This window comes from Athene noctua, chromosome 4 (assembly GCF_965140245.1).
Source record: "Athene noctua chromosome 4, bAthNoc1.hap1.1, whole genome shotgun sequence".
Taxonomy (NCBI): domain Eukaryota; kingdom Metazoa; phylum Chordata; class Aves; order Strigiformes; family Strigidae; genus Athene; species Athene noctua.
Window position 1 is genome coordinate 69092792 of NC_134040.1, and position 22259 is coordinate 69115050.

Below are 22259 nucleotides of genomic sequence, written 5' to 3' on the forward strand. Positions count from 1 at the left end.
TACTCAGTTTCATGAGGTTCTAGAGTTCTTCACTATTAATCTGTCATATGTATGCACAAAAGAGCTTAGTACCATTTGAATCCTTGGATATTTCACTGTACACTACCTTCTCTATGTTAGTCATGAAGATGATAAATAAAATCAGTCCCAGCACTGACCGTTAGAGGACCCCATCGCTTGACTCCTTTCCATTCTGAGCAGCTCTATCTTTTGCTTGTCTTTTTAAAATCAGATTTCAATCCACAAATGAAGCATTCTTCATATACCATGGAAAATTATTGTTTTAATAATGCCATTTTGAAATACAGTTAATATATTCCATGCCACATAAAAGAAGATACTGCTGCACTGCGTATTTTAGTTATTAATTTCAAATGCTTGTATTTGGCTAGGTGAGGGCTTCACACAGAAATAGGGGAGGAAAAGCTGATAGTCTTCAAAAACACATTGTAGATCCTGCTTGAAAACCACAGATATTTGTTTAGAGAGACTGCATGCCAAGTTCTATACCTGTGCTATATCTCAGGCAATTCTCCTTATTTGTAACTCTCCTAAGGTCTCCTTCTGATCTTAGGGTTCAGTTTTCTAACCTCTGAGAATATGGATTAACCTAACTGACTTAAACTGTTTTATCTGGAAATGGGATGATTCAGTGGAATTGTAATGAATTTACACAATGTATCTGAGAGAGTTTAGAGTGAAGTATGCAGTAATGTGCAAAAATAAATGATGTTTTTAATAAAACAAATCAAATTACTTTGTGTGGGAAAGAGAATGTTTAAAAATGTTTCAACATCTTTGTGTTTCCCATTAGTCTCTCTTGGATCATGGAAAAAATGTAAACTTCAGAAACCAAAATTTCTTAGGCTACTTTAACTCTGTGTGTCTCTATTCCACGTAGAGTTCAGTGTCTTTCTCATACTCCTGTACTTGCTCATGGTCTATTATAAAGTTGGTCAGTCATTGACCAATATTTCTGTTCTGTCATAAATGGGTACAGCCTTTTCTGCTCAATGTTTGTCTAAGTAGGCATTGTCAGAATGGCTGAAGAAGACAGTACATACTAATGATGCAGTAACCAGAAGCTCCACAGCTACAGTGAATCAGCTTAGTAAGAAAGAGTTACAAGTCTCGTGAGTAAACAGATAGAAAATATTTCCACAGGAAGAGCTTCTTAATCTGGTTTGGATTGTTTCTCTGAAGAAGCAGTTTTAAGGATGTAGTTTTTTCTAACAGTACCTAATGATCCACATATCACATTAATATGTATTATGGTTTTGTTACTGCAACTTAGAAATATGAACTGGAAATCTGATTAAGATATTATTTTATTTTGTATATTCCTGGACATTATATGACAACAGTAGTAGAGATTCAAACAATTCATAACCTGTGATAATGCTTTTACTGTTACTAATAAAAGGACAAATAAATTTACTTCTAAAATGCACAAATTCCAAAAGAAAATGCATATTCAATATCTAATATAAAATTCCATAAAAACATCTGAGTTGATATCACTCTGCCAGTTTAGGTCAGATGTAAATATATTGCTGTTTTTCTCTACAATTGTAAGTAGAAAACTTTTAAGATTATATAAATGTGTTAGCAAGGGAAGAGTTAATCCTTTGAGAACAAAAGTTTCATCCATAATAATGTTTTGTTTAAACTTCAACTTGGGTATACCCTAAATTGGACTTATGCTGACAAATTCAATTCTACATGTAAACAGCAAATTGTATAAACAACTAGCTCTTTATTAGCCAAACTGACCATTTTATAGAAACAAGCCAAGGTATAAATACACGTACATGTATGTTTGGGTTCACATACACACACATGAATGGAAGCATTTACAGAATTGCTACTGGAAGTTTGTCCCTTAGTGTACCCTAAATTTGTATTTGCTCATTTGAAACCATGGAATTTATCTTTTCTTAATATAGTGCATTATAGAATACACACAAAAAAGAAGGAAACTGCTTTCACAGTGCTCCACAAAAGTTTTCATGTTCTCAGTTTCTGAAACATTTAAGATTATTAACTTGCTGTCATGCTCCCAAGGAATTTTGAAGCATCTGTGACTGTGCTACTTATTTTAAGTTCTGTCTTCCAATGTTATTAAATCAGCAAACTTTCTTAGTAATTCCATTTCATGTAGTACCGGCTTTCGGGCAGATTCAAGAATGACATAATTGTCTTTTCCCACCCACAGATTTTGGACTGTTGCCATTGGTTACACCCTTCAGAGTAATGTGCAACATGAATCTTTGTCTGATCCCATATGACCATAAATGGAAGACAGCCCAGCAAAGATGACTAAAACACAGTTTCTTGGCTTTGTGTTGATCACCACCACAGGTAGAGTAAGGCTTCTTTGGGGTTTTTTTCCGATTGGTTAATATTACTTAGGCTACAGTGCAGGAATGTCAGTCCAACATCTTGTTGTTGTAAAAGGAAGTGGACTGATTTCCCAATAAACTTTACTCCTGTTACGGGAGGGAGAACAGATATCTTGAATGTAGTAGCAGCAAATAAATAAGCTCTACAAAGTCATTCTTTTTGTATTTTTTACATTTTGAGAGAATTTATGCAAATGAACTCAAAGATTACAGAATTCTTAATTTTTGTAAAAAACCCTAGAACTTGGCTAGTATGTACTCATAGGCACTATCTCAATCATACTTCTTATTGCTAACAACACTGGATTCAAGTACCAAGCTCCACAGCAACAGGATAAACATTATGGAGAAAAGGCACCTTCTGGAGTTTGTTATCAACATTAGATAATTAGAAGCAATTTACAGTCCAGTCCCACTGCCCAATCTCACAAGCCTCTCCTGACTTCCCTGAAGACTATGCAAGTGTTTGTACACATAAAAAATATGGCATATTAGCACAGAAAGCAAGGTCTCCAGCTATGCATAATGCAATACTAAGGCCCCATTGTAAAGTGAGAGCAGGGTGCAGAACACCTTGCCCCAGACCCAGATTCAGAATGTCAGAGAAAGAAGAATTCCTTTGCCCTTGGAGAGTGCAATGTGTGCAATAATGGCACAGCTTACTCTGCCTTGGCTATTCGCTCTGGACTCACTTGTCCCTGCAGAAGTTCTGAGAGTGCTTTTATGTGCCTGTCTGGTCCATACTGGTCAGCACAGGGATATACACCTATCCTTCCCCTTGTACTTTCTACATAAATCTAAATCTTGATTCACCCTGCAGATTAGCTCTAATGACAACCTGATCTGTATGCCTCTGACACTAAAAATATCTAGTAAAAAAACACCATTCCTCACCTAAGGACGTTCATTTGCAGGATTTGTCTCCAGAAGATCTTCTCTTTACAGTTACGCTTTTCATGCTTGATCAAATTTTTAAGTACTGCACAGCATCATGGCTACTTGGACCTCTTAAACTCAGGACTACTGATAGGCTCCAGGTCACCTTCAGGGCAGTTACTTACTAGTTGGCAATTACACTGCTGCTTTAAGAGCTCACACTGAACTGCCAGGCAAATAAAAAAGCATGTATCATGTTCAGGGAAACACTAGTACATGTCCAGAAGAAATGGAGAAGAATACATCAAGTTATCACAGTAAAAATAAGTTACCTAACCTGAAAAGATAAAACAATCCTGACTGCTGATTTCTTTCTCTTATTGGTCAATGAGTCAATTCTAAAAAAAAATACAACTGGGCAATGTGAGGCAAAGACTTGGCACCAGGATGTGCAGTCTAAAAAAGAAGAGGACAGGCTAGAAGACAGTGTTCTCATAGGACTTTTTTTCATTATCAGATACACTCTTGTATCTCCACTTGGCCCTCTTCTAAGTTCAGTGCAGCTGAGAGTCATGCCGTTCTCTCACTCCCAGCAGCATGTGATAATCCATTTGAACAGGTATCTAGCAGGAAGAAAACTGTGAGAGGCTAGAAAATGAGACAAATTGATTGTAACGGTCATCAAAGAGTGGAATTTACTGCAACAAGGATTCCATGTGAAATGGGTCCAGAGGATTATTTCTTTCTTTAGACTCTGTTCACACTGCAAGCTACAGTAATATTATTGTTTCTGTGATATAAATTATCTGGCTAATAAGTTACAACATTTTAAGAAAGGAATAATATTAAAATCCTATAAAATTCTGTGTTGGTGCTATTAAAAAAATTCAAGACACTCTGAAAGTGTCCTCTCAGGGCAATAGTTAAGTTCTTGGAAGTTTTTTCAAATTTATCTGCCCTTTGCTGACAGAATAGAATAAAAGAATATTTAGATGGCCAAGCTCTTAAAATTTTACTAAGTGTCTTTTAACTCTGCCTATAATGAAAACTATTTCTTCTAGTAATGCAATTACTGTTAATACGTGTTCTAATACTGAGAAAGAAAATCTGGTTTAGCTGCAGTGGAATTGTAGTTATTTAAATAAATTCACCTGCCTACATTAACATTGACACAAAACATTTTAGTTTCTCATTAATACCACTACACAAGCACTTTCGAAAATATTTAAAAATCTTATACACCCCATACTTTTACTATACATAAAGACAAGAATATCTATGAAAGTATTCAACTTCTGCCATTATCTCACAGCAGGAAGATAATAAGATATTTCTCTAGAAAGACAGTGAACAGGTAGGTAGGTATATGTTATGATAGACTATATCAGTTAATACTTTATTTCTGGAGCAGATGAAGGTTAAGAATCCAAAGTACTGATTCAACCTTCTCTAACAACCTTACCTGTGGGAATACTTGGGGCGAGTTGTCGGCTAGAATCGCCACCCCACAGTGGTCAATCTTAATGGAAAACCAGAGTCTGAATTGCTGGCTAGAGCTGAGCACACAAAACAAACATCTTCTGTGCTGAGTTTAACAGTACTCACATCCTTAGTAGGTCTACTTTTTGATAATATTCTAAAAAATATTGTCAAGCATCTTGCAAAAACAAAACAGGTACACTTATTTAGCAGCATATTCGCACAAAGCTAAAGCTGAATTTCTTTTTTAAAAACAGCGGCAGTAAAGGACAATTCTGTGAGTAACACACAGTTAATCAATAGACGGGAGATAGATCATCCACCCACACATCAAAACAACCTGTACTTGAAAACAGAACATTGCAACGAGTGACTCATGATGAATTGTACTCCATACTGGACAGGTAAAGACTGTATTTGTCAAATTATTTATTATTGTTAAAGCCATGTTCTTTTTATTCTGTTTTTAAATTTCCCTCATGTACCGTGCAAACACCCCTGCATTTAAAAGATTTTAGTCCTCAGATTTCAAAAGATCAAACTAAAATAAGTTCATAATTAAAAAGACCAATTCCTGTACTACACATGTTTCAGCAGGTAGATGCAGGGACAGTTTTCATCAATGTATTAAGTGCTTACATATCTCCGTTCCCATTTAAATTTGCAATAAAACTTCTACTGACTTGAATGAGGGAAGTAAGAGTAATTCAGCCTTATGTACTGAAAATCCTGTTGCTAATTTTCAAACAGTTTAACAGAAGGAGTGTTCATGGTACCGACATATTACTACAGTATTTATTGTACCATTTGGTTATTTTTCATTTCATTTCATTGGTGACACAATGGTCTGCACTGTGTTGAGATGCAGCTGACATTTAAATGTTGGTTTTAAACCATGTAAGATTTCTTATTCAAAAATAAACTTGGAAGTCTGGAAAAAATAAAAATTAAATAAGCCTATGAATTAAATCACTTTTACTGGCACTTTTTGCCTTACACAAATTTTTTTAAAGACTATCTCTCAGATAGAAACAAGACTGCTTCATTCGTTCATGGGCAATACTTTGGCTCCATGTGCATTTATATAAGTAAGAAGAATTTTGGACCTCCTTTCTATTACATCAATGAGCTTTTCAATTCCTTTTCTGCCTCCTTGGCTCTCCCAGTATATTTTGTCAAGGAACAAAGACTGAAGCAACTTCTCACGTAAATGCTGGCTCCTCAGCACTGAAACTGCAGATTCAGGGAATCTGGAAAAACACAAAGAAATTCATCAGCTTTGCCATCAGTCTGAATTGCAATATTTATGTTGTGGTTTAGCAATCAATTCTATGAATATAGACTGCGACTCAGCAAAGGAAGTCCATGCATGCACAACCATATGCATGTTAATTGTATCTTCTACAGCAGTGGAATTACTCATACATTTTTAGACACATCCTGTACTTGGGCTGACGATATCTCTTCCAGTAACTTAAGTGTTTCATGCTCAAACTGGAAAGAAATTATCAATCTTTTCACAAAATTAATAACTTAAAACTTACTCATTGATTCCTTGTAGTATTTTGAAGTCAAGATTGTCCTCATTTCTGTCAAAGAAACCCTTATTGTCTATAAAGGCCAAGTGTCTTCGGTCATGCCTCCTCTGAACTATGTGTGTCAGGTCAACGGCATTTTGATCACTACATTTCAGCTTCAGTCCCTGCTGCATGCAGGAGTCTTCCTTGAGAGGTTTGAATCCACAGCAGTTTCTGTCTAGTCGATTATAGATCTAAAACAAAATACAGCAGAGTGCCAAGTGAAAACAGTATCAAAGTATTTGGGGTAAAGTGTCACTGTAAGATATTGCTCACTAACACAGCTGATGGGAAAGCAAGCTCAGGACAAGTATAATTAAAGTCAGCAGTGAAATGGCATTGAAGACCTGATCCCCATGCTTCATGTACTGTTAGAAATAATTTCTCAGACTGTGTATTTTATCTATTTTATAGCCATGATTTGTTACGTCAGTAGAAATTCTTTGAAAATAATGGAACAATATCACTCTGTAACTAGAATAACAAGATGGTGAATATAATTCTATTTTTTTCAGAAGTCTGTAGGTTTTTTACATTTTCTTTTCTGGAGAACAATAGAAATAGCACAGCTTCCCATTTTGTGCGACTTACTAAACTAATAGTATGCAAAATAATTGAAAATAGTTGTATGGGGCACAATAAACCATTAGAAGCTACAAAATGCAAGAGGAGTGATTTTATGCTCTGTGATCAGAGCAGACTCCCTGAGTTGCACTGTGGTATATACTTTAGTGACATGATGGTCTAGGCTCTTTTTTTCCCATGCAAACCCTTGCTTATTCATTGCACAGCTCTTAGCTGGAAAGAATAGATCTGATCTAACTTTAGTGGTGTAAATGTTAAGCATCTCTTCTGACTTAGTCGTTTACATTTCCTTTCATAAACATTGGCAAGAACAAGGCATCCCCAGAGCAAAGGATGCCATTTTAGGATAACCATCTAATATAGGAAGGATAAATCACTCCTTCAAAGTGCTTCTACCCTTATTAACTAGATGAGAGTAAATACATGACATTGCTAGTGAGTTCAAAAATAGGCATTAACTGCCCCAAATGGCCTCACCTGAGACCATCACACACAGCTGCCCTCTGCCCATGGGCCCAGGAGCCCTCTTTAAGCTCAATTGTGGCACATTAGTGCTCTTCTGAGCTCTTCTGGGAAAGGTGTATCTGCTGCTTGTCTTGTTACCCAACGTTTCTGCATTGCTGCTTGGGGTTCCTCATCCTTGGCCTTAGAGCTGGCTTGCTGCCTGTTGTTTACTGCAACAGTAAACAAAAATAGAACCTATGCCTTTTACCATCCTTCTTGCTGGGCTGCCTCTCCTACCGCTGGCCCTGCCTGTCCTGCCTGCTGTAGGGCTGCCCTTGGCTCCACCTCATCTCCCCAGGGAACAGCCCTGCTCCTGCGGACAGGTATTTATGAAGTGGAAGTCTGGTTTGGTGCATCTAAGGCTTCAATGAATATCTTACCAAAGGTAAACCATTTCTGTCCTTTTTTGTTTTTATTGCTAACTCTTCAAACTGCTCTAAACATAAAAGCATTAATGTTCACAGTAGCCTTCTAAAATTACAATTTTGGATTTGTGACACCCCAGTGAAATGAACTGTTAGGATTTTTCTCCTGATGTAGAACTATGTTGTGTGTTGAAAAGGCCTCCTAATTTTGCTAGTTAAAGGAAAGTCTGAGTTGTTTTGTTTTTTCTTATGTATGCAGTACTGTTGTCACCAGTCTTGGTGGCAGTGTCTATTTTCAAATATGAAAATCCTGAGAAAAGGAACAGGTTTCTCCTTTCTCCTTTCATGAGCAGTATTCAGTATCTGCAGACACTGGAGTCCCTCTTGCTTGCAGTGTTCTAGCTCATGGGATCTCTCATTCAATTCATCCCAAGGCTTCGTCAAAAAGTGAAGCAGAGTCCTTCTAGACAGATTCCTTTGATGTATAACCCAGAGACGTGGTGGGGTGGCACTGTATGTTAAGGACTGTTATGATTGCTTTGGGCACAAGTATAGTGAAGACAGGGTGGAGCGTCTTTGTGTTAGAATCAGGGGGAAGGCCAACAGGGCAGAAGTTGTAGTAGGAGCCTCCTATAGGCCACCCAACCAGGACAGAGAGGTGGGTGAAATATTCTATAGGCACTTAGGAGAAATCGCATGATTCTTTGCCCTTGTTCTTGAGGGAGACTTTAACTTCCCAGACATCTGCTGGAAATACAACACAGCAGAGCGGGACCAGTCCTGGAGATTCCTGGAATGTGTGGGAGACAACTTCCTGACACAGCTGGTGAGTGACCGACCAGAGAAGGTGCCCTGCTGGATCTCCTCTTTGTGAGCAGAGAAGGACTGGTGGATGATGTGGCAGTTGGAGGTCAACTAGGGCACAGTGATCATGAAATAATAGTTCTCTATTTTTAGAGAGGATAGGAGAGGGGGCAGCAGAACTGCCATCCTGGACTTCCAAAGGGCTGACTTTGACTTGTTTAGGCACCTACTTTACAGAATACCTTGGGAGATGGTCCTGAAGGGCATAGCAGTCCAGGAAGGCTGGGCACTCTTTAAGAAGGAAGTCTTAATGGCTCAGGAGCAGGCTGTCCCCAGGTGCTGTACAAAAAGCTGGCGGCAGATGCCACCCTGGCTAAACAGGGAACTTTGATTGCAACTCAGGGAGAAAAGGAGAGTTTACAGCCTTTGGAAGAAGGGGCTAGCCACTCACAGTGACTACAGACTGTGAGGATATGCAGGGTGGAAATCAGGAGGTCTAAAGCCCAGCTAGAAATTAATCTGGCTTCAGCAATCAAGGACAAGAATAAATGTTTCTATAAGTATGTCAGTAACAAAAGAAAGACCAGGGGGAGTCTCCATCCCCTGCTAGACACAGGAGAAAACATGGTAACAAGTGATGAGGGAAAGGCTGATACTTAATCCTTCTTTGCCTCAGTCTTTAACAGCAAGTTGTACTGAGGGAATCCAGCCTCCTCAGACACAAGACAGAGGCTGGGAGAACAACCCCTCCACAATCCAGGAGGAGAGAGTCAGTGACCTACTGCATCACATAGACACACACAAGTCTGTGGGATCAGATGGGAAACACCCGAGGGTGCTGAAGGAGCTGGCTGGGGTGCTCGCCAAGCTGCTTTCCATCATTTACCAGCAGTCCTGGCTGACCGGGGAGGTCCCAACAGATTGGAAATTGGCCAATGTGACGCCATATATAAGAAGGGTTAGAAGGATGATCCGGGAAATTACAGGCCTGTTGCCTGTCAGCTAGACGTCGGTGCCCGGGAAGCTGATGGAGCAGCTCATCCTGAGTACCATCACACAACACATGTGGGACAACAAGATGATCAGGCCCAGTCAGCATGGGTTTATGGAAGGCAGGTCCTGCTTGGCAAACCTGATCTCCTATGACAGGGTAACCTGCTTATTGGATGAGGGAAAGGCTGTGGATGTTGTTTACCTTGACTTTAGTAAGGCCTTTAACACTGTTTCCCACAGCATTCTCCTGGCAAAACTGGCTGCTCAAGACTTGGATGGGCACACGCTTTGCTGGGTAAAAAACTGGCTGGATGGCCGGGCCCAAAGAGTTGTGGTGAATGAGTTAAATCCAATTGGCGGCCGGTCACAAGTGGTGTCCCCCAGGGCTCGGTTTTGGGGCCACTCCTGTTTAACATCTTTATTGATGATCTAGACGAGGGGATCAAGTGCACCCTCAGTCAGTTTGCAGATGACCCCAAGTTGGGTGGGAGTGTTGATCTGCTCGAGGGTAGGGAGGCTCTGCAGAGAGACCTGGACAGGCTGGAGCCATGGGCTGAGGCCAACTGGAGGAGTTTCAATGAGGCCAAATGCCGGGGGCTGCTCTTGGGCCACAGCAACCCCCAGCAGCGCTACAGGCTTGGGCAGGAGTGGCTGGAGAGCTGCCAGTCAGAGAGGGACCTGGGGGGGTTGATTGACAGCCCGATGAACAAAAGCCAGCAGTGTGCCCAGGTGGCCAAGAAGGCCAATGGCATCCTGGCTTGTGTCAGCAATAGCGTGGCCAGCAGGGACAGGGAAGGGATCTGAGCCCTGTACTTGGCACTGGTGAGGCCGCCCCTCGATACCTGTGTTCAGTTTTGGGCCCCTCACTACAAAAAGGACATTGAATGACTCGAGCGTGTCCAGAGAAGGGCAACGAAGTTGGTGCAGGGTCTGGAGCACAGGTCGTACGAGGAGCGGCTGAGGGAACTGGGGGGGTTTAGTCTGGAGAAGAGGAGGCTGAGGGGAGACCTCATCGCCCTCTACAGCTACCTGAAAGGAGGTTGCAGAGAGCTGGGGATGAGTCTCTTTAACCAAGTAGTAAACGATAGGACAAGAAAGAATGGCTCAGGCTGCGCCAGGGAAGGTTTAGACTGGGTGTTAGGAAGTATTTCTTTACAGAATGGGTTTTTAGGTGTTGGAATGGGCTGCCCAGGGCATTGTTGAAATCTCCATCCCTGGAGGTGTTTGAGACGGGTTGACGTAGCACTTAGAGATATGGTGTAGTTAAGAACAGTCAGTGTTAGATTAATGGCTGGACTGGATGATCTTCAAGGTTTTTTCTAACCTCAGTAATTCCATGAATCATCTGCACCACACATCTTTACATGCATTAAATAGACAAGGAAATCATGGTCTTACAGACAGCCTCTTCGTAATATCTTGCATCATTCCAGTGTTAAGACAGAATGATGGGACACTCTGGAATTGATGCTGTCACCTTAATAGTTTAATATTGGGTTTTGTCATATATTTATGTACATGAGAGGTCCAAACTTCCCAAATGAAAGAAGCCATTTTATATTTAATATCTTTTTCTTGAAGGTTTTTTTGTGCAGAAGGCAAGTGAAGGTCAGCTATAAGCATTTTTTAACCTGTTCCTACATTTCATAGTATTTGAAACCAGAGATTAGGAACACCAAACCCATTCTTCTGATGGAACTGTGTTTAATAGAGAATACTTTACACCATTGTTCTTTATTTCTGCATGTATCATGAAGCACAAATTATTTTAAGATCAGAACCCCTTCTGGCACTTTTTGGTTTAGAGTCTTCATGTTCTACTGCTGATAAACTTTAAGTATGAAAGCACCCAGATAAAATTTTAATCTTTAAGAACCATAAGACACATTCAGTCATGTTCTGGTTGTATGTTCTTGTCTGATAGGTACCTGGAGGTACAATCACTCTGATACCAGCTACTATTATAAGAATAATTTGTTTGTTTGTAATGTTCAATCCTGTTGGTACAGTTCAATCCTGTCGTATGTTAACTGACTTCTTCTCGATAATAGAAGTTCTATTATGAAGATTTTAAAGTTGTCTTAGAAGACCTTAAAATTAGAAATCAACACAAGTCATGAGAATTTTAAACTGTTCAACAAGCAGCCAATGGCATGAAAACATTAATTCTGACACAGTCCATACTATTTCTATAGGGGCATTACTATGTTTAACATCAGAATAAATCCACATATGACTTTATACTAGTTTCTAAGAATTACTGGCTCATAGTGGGACTAAAGATGGAGTCACAAGTGACAATCTATTTTTAGAGAAGAATTGAATGCTCTGTTTAACAATAACAAGTCTGCAAAAATGTAACTCCCAGAACAGTTGGAAACATCTATTCATCCTAGAACAGGACTGAGAATGGCAAGGATAGGCTATGTGTAAGCCAAGTCATGATTTTTATATTTCAGTGAATGTAACTCTATAAAAAGCTGAATTATATGAACAACCAAACACAGTGCATACAACTAGTGCTTGCTGCAGTTTTAAATAAAATGGTAAGTGCTACAGGAAGCTTAGTCACTCAGACCTGTCTGGCAGTCAAGGAGAGTTGGAAATAGTGCCATATCTCAGGAAGCCATAAAATTAACTTCCAGCCAGGTAGTTCAGTCCTTATTAATACCGGGAGTGTATTAATATTCTACTACATAATTGCTGTCACTGTAGCCGTGCGTTATGATACTACTGGGCAGGGCCCTAATTTGGTGTTATTTGGAGAGCTAATGATTATGTGCATTACCTAATTGAGGCACAGCAGTCATATCATTCATCACTGAGTACGTTTTCAAAAAGAAGGAGAATTAGCCACTAGAACTATTACTTTGATCCAGATTTCAGCTGGCCAAAACCCCTTAAATCAATTCTGGGGGCTAGGGAGATGCAAGAAAGACCACATGGTTCACAGTTGTGAACACAGTCAAGAACTATGTTTGGAGAAACAAGGAGTCAGGGAGAAACAGTATGCATGCCTAAATGATGAGGTAAAACAAGATGTCTCAAGACAAAAGCTTTTGCTTCCTCTTTTAGAAAATGACAGTCAAGTTCCTGATCTATATCCCTGATTATAAATTGCATTTTGGGTATTTTAATCATAAGAAACAACCAGAAAAAAAGTTCAAACTCTGCAAATACATCTCTTCCCCATTTAAATAAAGGAAATAAACTACTTTTTTAGGAGTCCCATGTGTACTTAATGACTTTTGAAGCAGATAGTTGCATTCAGTAAATGTTTTACCTGCAGAAGGAAATCAAAGAGTGCCATCTTGGACCACTCATGATGATGGATTTCGGTACAGCCCCACTCAGCTTTGGGTACTTTACCATTCTGCCAGCATTTCTGCTTCAATAGCTGCTGATATTTCCCCCAGGTTAATCTCACTGAAGAATGGGTATTATTATCTGTTGGGCTCAATGAGGAATCCCAGAGAACAACAGGACAGGCTTGACCATCTGAAAAAGGAAAAAGAGATCACTGGTGTAGTGCAATGCTGTCAGACTTGATCATTCTTTAGACATTGCCTCAGCATCAGTAATTACACCATTTTACAGATGTGGCAGGAAAAATGGCCAGGGACTAATAACTTGACATTCTTTGGTTAATGTGGTCTTATTCCACATATAAAACCACCCACTGCAGGAATGGAAGAAGCACAGACATAAATGTCTTCAGTGTACAGAAGGCTTTGTTAGAAGCAAGAGATTAACGTACAAAATCATGTACTAAACTAGACTATTAAAAAGTTTATAGGTAGATTATGAGCCTACAATGCAACTGTGAATCAATGATGTAATTTCCCTTTGATTCCAGTGAACTGATGATGATTTACAGGAACTGAAAACTGATGTCAAAGTACATTTTCTGTATAATGGGCATAGAAACACTACAAATCCTATAATCAAAGTGGATTTATTGTTTATCATTTTAGACTTACAATGTATGATTGCATAGTTCTGAAATGATATGAGAGTACTAGAGTGCATGTGCTTAGCTTGAATAAACAGCCTGACAAATATTTTTTTTACCCAGGTATAGCATGAGATATGTTTTGCATAGCAGTTATTTTGATCACATTCTTTAATTCTTCTGTGTAAAGAATATTCTGCCTTTCCCTGAAACTAAGTCAAGGGCCTTAGCTTTGGTGAATCCAAGTGTTCATAGACCCTAGTAGGAAGAAACCTTGGCAAAGAATTTAAAATTAGTTTTCCCAGTATAAGAATTGTTAAATATATTTAACCCAATATCAAGTAACAGGCACATTTATCTTAGAACAGTGGAAATCTCCTTATCATTGCTGATGCAATGCTGCTGCTGTCCTAAACTGTCAAGGACCCAGGACTGACTGTGGCTTGTACATATATTAGAACAAATAAATCCTTTCTGGTTTTTGGTGTAGACAGAAGACCAAAATATGATGTCTTGGTACAGAGAGGGGGAACCATTTAACTGCAAAGCTGCTGTTTACTAAATAGCAAGTGTTGGAACACATATAAAGCTTTAAAATCTATTTATATTAATCTTGAAGGTCAATGAACCTAAAGCCCATATTATTGCACAATTTATCACATAGCTAAATGCAGCCTAAACTGTCCCTTTGTCTTCCACATGCCCATGAGACGCAGCTGAAAAGAAGCTTTCAGCAACTTGCATGAAGGCAACAAGATCCATGGCCTCTTCTTCTCCAGAAGCAAACCAGACAGAATAGCACATAGAAAACAGGCGTCAGTGCCAATTGCAAGGTAAAAGCTAACATGAATGCTCCATCTATAAAAACTGTTAAAAACAGATCTCCATAGAGCAGAATCAAAAAGCAACTTGTTAGAAAAATGCTGGCTGACCTAAAACAGGTAAGAAATTATTTTTGCCCATACTTAACAGTGAATCCTCTTGAATTTGCCAACAGAGCATGACAGGCTCACATGTAATCAAGCCCAAGAGGAAAACAAACTCCTCTGCAAAACCAGAATGTACTCTATCTTCTCTCTGCCATGGCTTGCACATACAAGATAGTCCTCCTCAAGCCAACCCAACGTGTAGCTCTACCACCTCTTTCATTTCTTTCCCAGTTGCCTTAATGTTTCCTTAGAACACAGAAAGTGTCCTTCCATTAGGAACATCAATGTCTCTTTCACTAGGACCAGTATTACCTTTATCAGCATCACGCTCCACACTTTCCTCCACTGACAAAAAGCACTGAGCACTCCTGAAGATCAGGCTTCTCCCACTGAGGTGCCTGAATAAGAATTTGGGAAATCCTATCCATTTTCCCATCTCTCTTGCTCGGGCTCCATCACCTGCTTTGTGGATGACTTTAGCCAGGTCAAGTCAACTATTGGCTAAGCCTCTTCTCCAAGCCAGTTGGGGAAAGTCTATATAGGCGTGGGCAATTGTAACAAAAAAGGACAGCTTTCTTCAGGACCAAGTCTGATCTCTTATTTTTATATCTCAAATAACAGCTTATGTAACTATTCATGAATTCTTCCACAAACAAAATACATCAGTGGTCTTCTAACAAAACAAACATCTCCTGTCTACTCAAAAGGGATATGATAAACAATAGTAATATAAATACTTGAAAAATATCTTGCCACTTTCCATTAAATACAAAAACATTTTTAAAAGACCAAGGTTAAATACAGGAAATGTTTGCAATTCAGAGGAAATGGGAGCAGAAAAGATGAGCCAAAATAAAATCTTTTAACTTTGTAATATAAATTGAATTACAGGAATATGAAACCACATCTTCAGTAAAGAACACTGACTCAAATTTTTGACACTTGCTTGAAAAATATGAAAATATTGAGTTAAAGCAGTTATAGCTGCATGAATTAACATGACCCCACTGAAATCAGAGGAGCTCTTCTGATTCAAACTTTGTGAGGATAGGGCTGAAGTTAACTGAACAGTGAAAAGTAAGGCCTGGCTAAGATTCAGAGCTTCTAGTTTGATACAGCCAAAACTGAGGAAATGAAGCACACTTCAGAATAAGTTCAGTGTGTTCTGCAAACACTTCTTTCCTTATCAGCTTTATATATTACCACAAAGGGCCACTGCTTTTCTGTTGCTGCAGCTGCGCTGCACTGAATCATGCCCAAAGCTGATTGACTTAATTCTCTCTTCATCTGCTGTTTTAGGTCAATACATTTACTTGACTATCTAAAGATGATCTGCAAAACCATATGGGAAAGATTTTTTTCAAAATTCATGTTGGAACCAGCTTCCTAGTAATTCATATAGATTTTTTTAAACATCAAAATATTTCTAAGAATTTCTTAGGCCCTTAGGACCTACTGGCTCAGAATATCCCAAACTGAATAAACTAACACAGATGAAACCTCAGGCTGCTGAGACCAGACTACCTCAAGGTACTCAAACTGCCTCATGTGCAGTTAGGTAATGTATCACTGAATGGCTTCTTCATCTCTGATATCCACACACAACTTTAAAAATAGCCTGTATGCTTCTTAACTGCAAAGATGCTCTTGCAAATGTTACTCTTCTATCTTGTGCCTACAGCATTTTTTCTAACTTCCTTGAAAGAAAATATTTTCAAACATGCCCATGAGAACATAATTTAAAAGAGCAAATCTTTCATGAGGTAATTGAAGCCCTTTCTCAAACTCCACATTGTTCACTGTAAAGCAGTACAGCTTACAAATGCCACTTTTGAAAGGAACTGTTTAGTTTCCCCATGTATTAGCAGGAGAGTGCAATTTATTATGTAAAAATGAGAGGGACTGACATACAGAGTATTTTTTGAATTTTAGCATTTAAGTTCTGAGGGAAAATGTAAGGGACAGAAGCAGAAAGCTGGGAGAAGTTAGGCCATTTATTTTTCTTTCTTCCCTTTGCACATTATTTCAATGTTTGTCCTGTGATCATATGGACGTCAGAATTAAGGAATGCATGAAATGTGCATCACTTGCTCTGTAGACTAAGGACTCCATTATTGCTTGTACATGAACTTCTCTACCCAACGAAATATCAGAAATATGTTCTCTGGTACCCCTCTGAGAGTTACAACACTGTGGTGTAAGTTGTTTGGGTTGATAGAAAACAGGACAGATCAGTTGAAGCACTTTAGAGCATTCTGAATGCATAAGTCAGGGTTAGGTTTTACTTATTCTTTGCCCTGACATTAGTGATTCATAATATCTTTATCTGCTTTTGCATAAATTTTGGTGGGACGGCAAGGGCAGGCTGATAGTACAGGGTACAACACAGAAAAACCTATGGCTACATTTATCATCATGTAGAAGTCAGTAAAGCAAAATGACAAGTACAACCAGTGGAGCTACCTATTAGGCATCTTTTCATCTATTTGCACTAAACCAACCATGGAAGGTGTTACTCAAAGGAAGAGTTTCTTGCATACTTTAGGAAACAAAAAAGTGGTTCTGGGCAAAAAGTGGGTTCAGTCTTTAGCTTGAAAAAGCCCAACCAAACTGAGTATACTTGTGTTTATTCTTCTCAGCACAAGATAAAACCTAAATAGCCAAACTGATGATAAGGGGTAGCTGTCAGCATGCAGTAAGTAGTTCAGGCCCTCAGCAAGAGGCACAACAAAACTGCATAGCAATAGCTGTGTATTTTGTACGAAAAGCTGAATTAAGAGTTCAACCTTGTTGCTATGATCCAAGGAGCCAGAGTCCTGTCCCTACAGCTGTCAGCTGCAACACAGAAGCAAGCCTGCTCCAGCCTGTTACTCCAGTTGTAGCTTAAGCTCTAACAAACACTGGCATCGTTCTACCCTGCACATGCTGCTGAGCTGCAGGCAATATATACAGTCGTTTTACTTAGCTCTGTGCAAATTAATTAAGGTAGGGCTGTGACACCAAACAAGATCACTTGTGTCTCTTCAGTTCCTCAGGTTAGGGGGATCAAATAATGAAGATTCTTAGTCCTCTGGTATTAATGTGACCATCCTGAAACTCAAACACACAAGAGTCAACCTCCATTTTCTTCACAACAGATACAATTTTATGATAATTTCTTGTTGGTTTACAGGCTTTTCCTTCTTTGTTTATAGGTATTTTGAAGCTCTTGTCATTTTTCACACCTTGTGGGTAGCAATGAGTGTAATGACTGACTGCTTGTGTATACCCTGAATCATGCTCTTCTAGACTGCAATATTGAACTCAAAAGGGCTTTGCCCACCTGTCCCCAGACTTCTTATGTTTGGCCAATTCATTACAAAAATGCGAGAGTTATCATACCTGATTTTTCCATCCATGATGGAAAATAAGATAAACCATTAAGATAAACCATTTAAAAAATTCAGTTAAAGCTTAAAAGGGTTTACAATTAACTAGGAAAGGCAAGGGCAGCAGAATTTTGCTAGAATTTAACAAAAAAAAAAAAATCAGTGGGGGATTTGTGGGAATAGGGGAAACAGAACCTGTTCAGGGACATACTAAGCAGTCCTTTTAAACTCTTGACAAAATGAATGACAGTTTTGAAAAGCCCATTTTTTGAGATTTTAATGCTACATCAAACATGTCTTGTTAGATCACATCACAGCTGAGGCAAGCTAAAGGGATGTGTCGTAGAGAGAGAGATGTCAGCCCAAAAATGGTGTACGTTCATAAACACATGCAAGGTCTCTAATCCTGCGTTGTTTTCTTTCCTATATGACTAACCATGATTCACACAAGCTGTCCCGTAAAAAACTTTACAGTGTCCACCTAATCTTAACTTAAATGCATATGGGTTATAGAAATGAGCCCACTGATTGTTCATATTATTTTAAAGAATAGATTTTGCTCATTTTATCAACAGAGACGTTTTCCAGATTATGTCAAACACAAACATGTAAATAGTAATGAGCTCAAGTAGGTATTGGGCATTTGAGCTCCAGCATATTTCCAGGCTAAAGAATGAAGAGAGACAAGGTACAGTAACTGTTCCAAATGCTCTGTTCACCCTTTAACTGGAAAAAATGAAGTGAGACCAAAATAATGTTATTTCTCTTCTCATCACCTAGCAACACTCTTCTTGTTATAGGAACAGAGCCAGTTATGAGGAAAAGAAAATTAAAGAGGGCAGAATGACACACTCTGTCTCAGACAATCCAAAATACACTGTAAGGTGACAGACACTGAGAAACACAATGCACAATTAGCCTAATAGCAGTTTTCAGAGGCTTGCAGTCTGTCATCTCTGCAGCAACACTGTGCAGAGTTCCTCCAACCGAACTACCTTAATCCGTTATGACAGCTCTATAGCAATAAATCTTGATCCTAAAAATAAGCTAAGCATAATGTATCTTCTATGCTCTGCAAGTATGAATAATATTCAGAAGCCTCCAAACTGTTGTTCCTAGAGATTCATTCACATTGTTGTACAGGCTGCCAAAGGGGAGGTTTACAAAGCAGGAAGAAACTGGAGATCACTGGGTTGTCTTCCTGCTGTCAGACTTTAGAAAGCCATTCTTGCATTACACTTTTTTTAAGAAACACAGACTGATATAAATTTATTTGGTATAAGCTAATTTCAGCAGCAAGAAATGAACAGCAAAAATATAGCTAGCCACTTTAGCAATGATTCATTAAACTGCAATGTAGTCCTTCTGGATTGTGATTTGTGACTGTACAAAAATAGTACTTAGGCTGAAGCCATATTTAACAAGATAGCAATGTTAGAAGTAGACTTCTAATTCACATTCCATGTCTGAAACCTACCTTTAATTTCACTACAGCCTAAAAATAAAATTTGTAATTGAAGACTATGCCAATCATGTAACAGGCATATTGAGATACGTACTGTGTTTATTTGTCTGCATAATATATAGGTGTGTGTAGTGAACCTCAAAATGTATAGCAGGATTCACTGAAATGCAGTGGATATTTTTAATTACCAGGGGAGAGGGAAGCACTTTTTAAAATTTTTCTGTTCCCAGAGGTATTAGTACCATGAAAGTAGCATCAAGCTTCTGCAGGAAGGTCCTCTACCTCTCCGAGTAGGTTATCTGACTAAATATAAAACCCCTCTCTTACCAGCTGTTTGAGAGATGAATTCTTGTGCTCACTTTCAATAATACTAAAGTAAATTCTAAAAGATGAGAAAACTTTACCAAAAAAAATCAGAAATACCCATTGAATCACAGGGTATTCTGGAATTTGTTTCACCAGTTTCACTTCAGGCAGTCTGTACAACGTCATGCAATCTACGGATGATTCCCTCTCTTTTTCTCATTCAAGACTCTTGTGGAAGAGAAACTGTTACTGCCCTCAGATCAAATACTGTTCAGCTGCTAAACTTTGGGGTACTGCATACTTTGGACAGGATAATTGCACTGCAGAAGTTATATACAGATACCAGCTTTATTTCCCTGTAATGATGGAGTTAGTTCTCAGGCTCACGGGAGTTAAAGATGGTGGCTGCTGCCCCATGGTCAATGTGGGAAGGGGAAGGAAACCTCAGCACTGCACATGCAAGCTGAAAATCATAGGAATGTGTTACCTTGGAAGAACTCTGTTCTCCTGCTTACAGAAGGTAAGCTCCTGTTTAGCCCCAAGATCCTATCCAAATGAAATGCAAACACCTCACTCATGTCGAGAGGTCTTTTGACAATGCCACAGTGTCCCTGATTACAAGCAGTTCCTGTGGTGCTGGAACCTCTTGCAAATACTACCAGGACTGCTTTGTGAGATGATACTTCTTGGATGCTCTCTATCTGAGAATCTGCCAGCATGCGCATGTTTAGGATGTCATCTTTGCTCAGCCAAGAGGGAGAGCTCTCACTGTAAATCCTGATATTGCTTTCCTCAGGCTGGAGCTGTGCTTTTATAGGTTCAGAAATTCCCGCAGGTCTCCGGTGACCCCTCTCCCTGATTGCCATTCCTTTATGTCTGTGTTCAGCCAGCTGGTGCTTTCTTGTCTCCAGAGCCATTGCTGCTCCCACTGTGCTTGCAGCATACATGGCTCTCCTTGGCTGTTGGGCAAAGGCCTCTTCCTGGTCCATAAAAGTGGCTTTTGGAAAGTGCTGTCTGTAGGACAAAGGGGATGCATGTTTCTTCCTGCGCTTTGGCTTCACCGTGCCTCTGATATTGGCAGGCTTGCTGCGCTTGGACCGCAGGGTAATATAAACTACATTGGGTGGCAGCAAGGTCCCATTGCTACCAAGCTGGGGTTCCTGGAAATTGGGCAGTGACAGGGTGCCATCCAGTGGGATGCCCAGAAAAGGAGTTTGGGCTGCATCTTGGAGACTTCTGGAACTGATCTTTTGGTGTCCTCCTTTGTTCTGGGGTAAAACATGACCCACTTGACTGACAAGGAATCCCAGGTAGATCACACATGCAACACCCACCAGCAGATTTCTCCTTGTCCTTGGGCGCCTGCAAGTCCAGAGCCTCAGCACCCGCGGGGGGCACAGGCAGCAAATAAACAAGTTTTTGATTTTACTTGGTTGATCAAAGGTGGTCATTTCTCCAGTGAATCCACATGATGAAAACAGCATAAAGTCTTCTGTACGTTCCAGCTAGGATGATGATACATGATTTCCTTTCTCCAATTTCTATTTCTCCTTTCCAAATTCCTTCCAGCATGTGTGATGGACAGAGGCTACTTATATGCCTGGGAATGTGTTTAGCACTAAGGATGCTGACACTCCACCTTCTCAAGCTGTTAAATTCTTATCAGCCACCACAGGGAAAGTGATTGGCTTCAGACAATGAATGGAGCCAGCTGTGTAAGCAAAGTTTACTGACTTGTAATCTAAAAGATCCGAACTACCTCCTTTGCAAACTGCAAAAAGAAAATAGTAGTATTTAATTTCACTAGTTGCATATGGCATCTGTGGTTTTATATTTTTAAGAGACAGAAGTTCTAGATGAGAGAGTATGCATCTAGAAATTTGTCAGGATACATCTTTCACTTTCACATTACAGTATAAGTTAAACACCAAAATAATGAAATACAGGCTCAATTTGCAATCTCAGCTAGCTGTATTCCAGCATTAGAAAAAAGCTTGTCAAACCCAGATCATTATCATCTTTTTCTTATGAGACAAAGCCTTCACTAAACCTCATGTTAAGAAAATGCTGTGAATTATACGATATTAACCACCAGTAGCTGTAGTAGTTAAATATGCATATATTCACTAATATAAAAATGTATTAGCAGTGCCAAATTTCCCTAGTTGAATATGAATATAGTTCACATAATTCATAAACACATTAAAGATGAAAGATGGTTAATTCTCTTTGCTCTTGTAAAGCCATAAATAGGATCTAGCTATAGTTTTTCAAATAAAATGACAGTGGCTTATATATCCTTTCAAAGAAACAAAGATAGAATAAGTGCACATTGTATATATATTGCTATAAAAATACAAAATCTCTTACCTATTCAGCTTGACACATCCTTCATTCTGGTACACTCCTTAGGTTAATAAAAGTAACTCAGTAAAAGTTGACGTTCTGAGTATTCTAGCAGATATTTTAGTTTTAAGTATGGTTCACGTTTAGGTATTTCATTGCAAGCTAAATACTGTTTGGAAGCTAACTGTACTGAGAAGTGGTTTGCATATGAACTGCTATAAACTTACATGAACCTCAAGTTATTAAAAAAACCCAACACACACACCAAAAAACCCCAGCAACTTCTAAATTCTGTAATGAAAAGTCCT

The 22259-nt window shown here is 39.2% G+C and overlaps 1 protein-coding gene across 1 annotated transcript; it reads right to left on the reverse strand.

The window, feature by feature from the left end:
- Nucleotides 1-356: 356 nt before the first annotated feature.
- GASK1B (golgi associated kinase 1B) lies at nt 357-21989 on the reverse strand. Its single transcript, XM_074905683.1, has 5 exons — nt 21976-21989; nt 20093-21376; nt 12869-13083; nt 6302-6528; nt 357-6007 (listed from the first exon to the last, which is right to left on the reverse strand). Exons 2-5 carry the CDS (start codon nt 21087-21089, stop codon nt 5800-5802), a joined length of 1647 nt encoding a protein of 548 aa, XP_074761784.1. The 5' UTR covers nt 21090-21376; nt 21976-21989; the 3' UTR covers nt 357-5799.
- Nucleotides 21990-22259: the final 270 nt, after the last annotated feature.

Excerpts from the sequence above, each read along its gene's own strand:
- GASK1B (XM_074905683.1), bottom strand. The coding sequence starts at position 21,089 with ATGCTGTTTTCATCATGTGGATTCACTGGAGAAATGACCACCTTTGAT. Across the intron at positions 6,529-12,868 it reads TCTTTGATTTCCTTCTGCAG|ATCTATAATCGACTAGACAG; the intron begins GTAAAACATTTA and ends ATTTTGTTTTAG. Across the intron at positions 6,008-6,301 it reads ATACTACAAGGAATCAATGA|ATTCCCTGAATCTGCAGTTT; the intron begins GTAAGTTTTAAG and ends GTGTTTTTCCAG.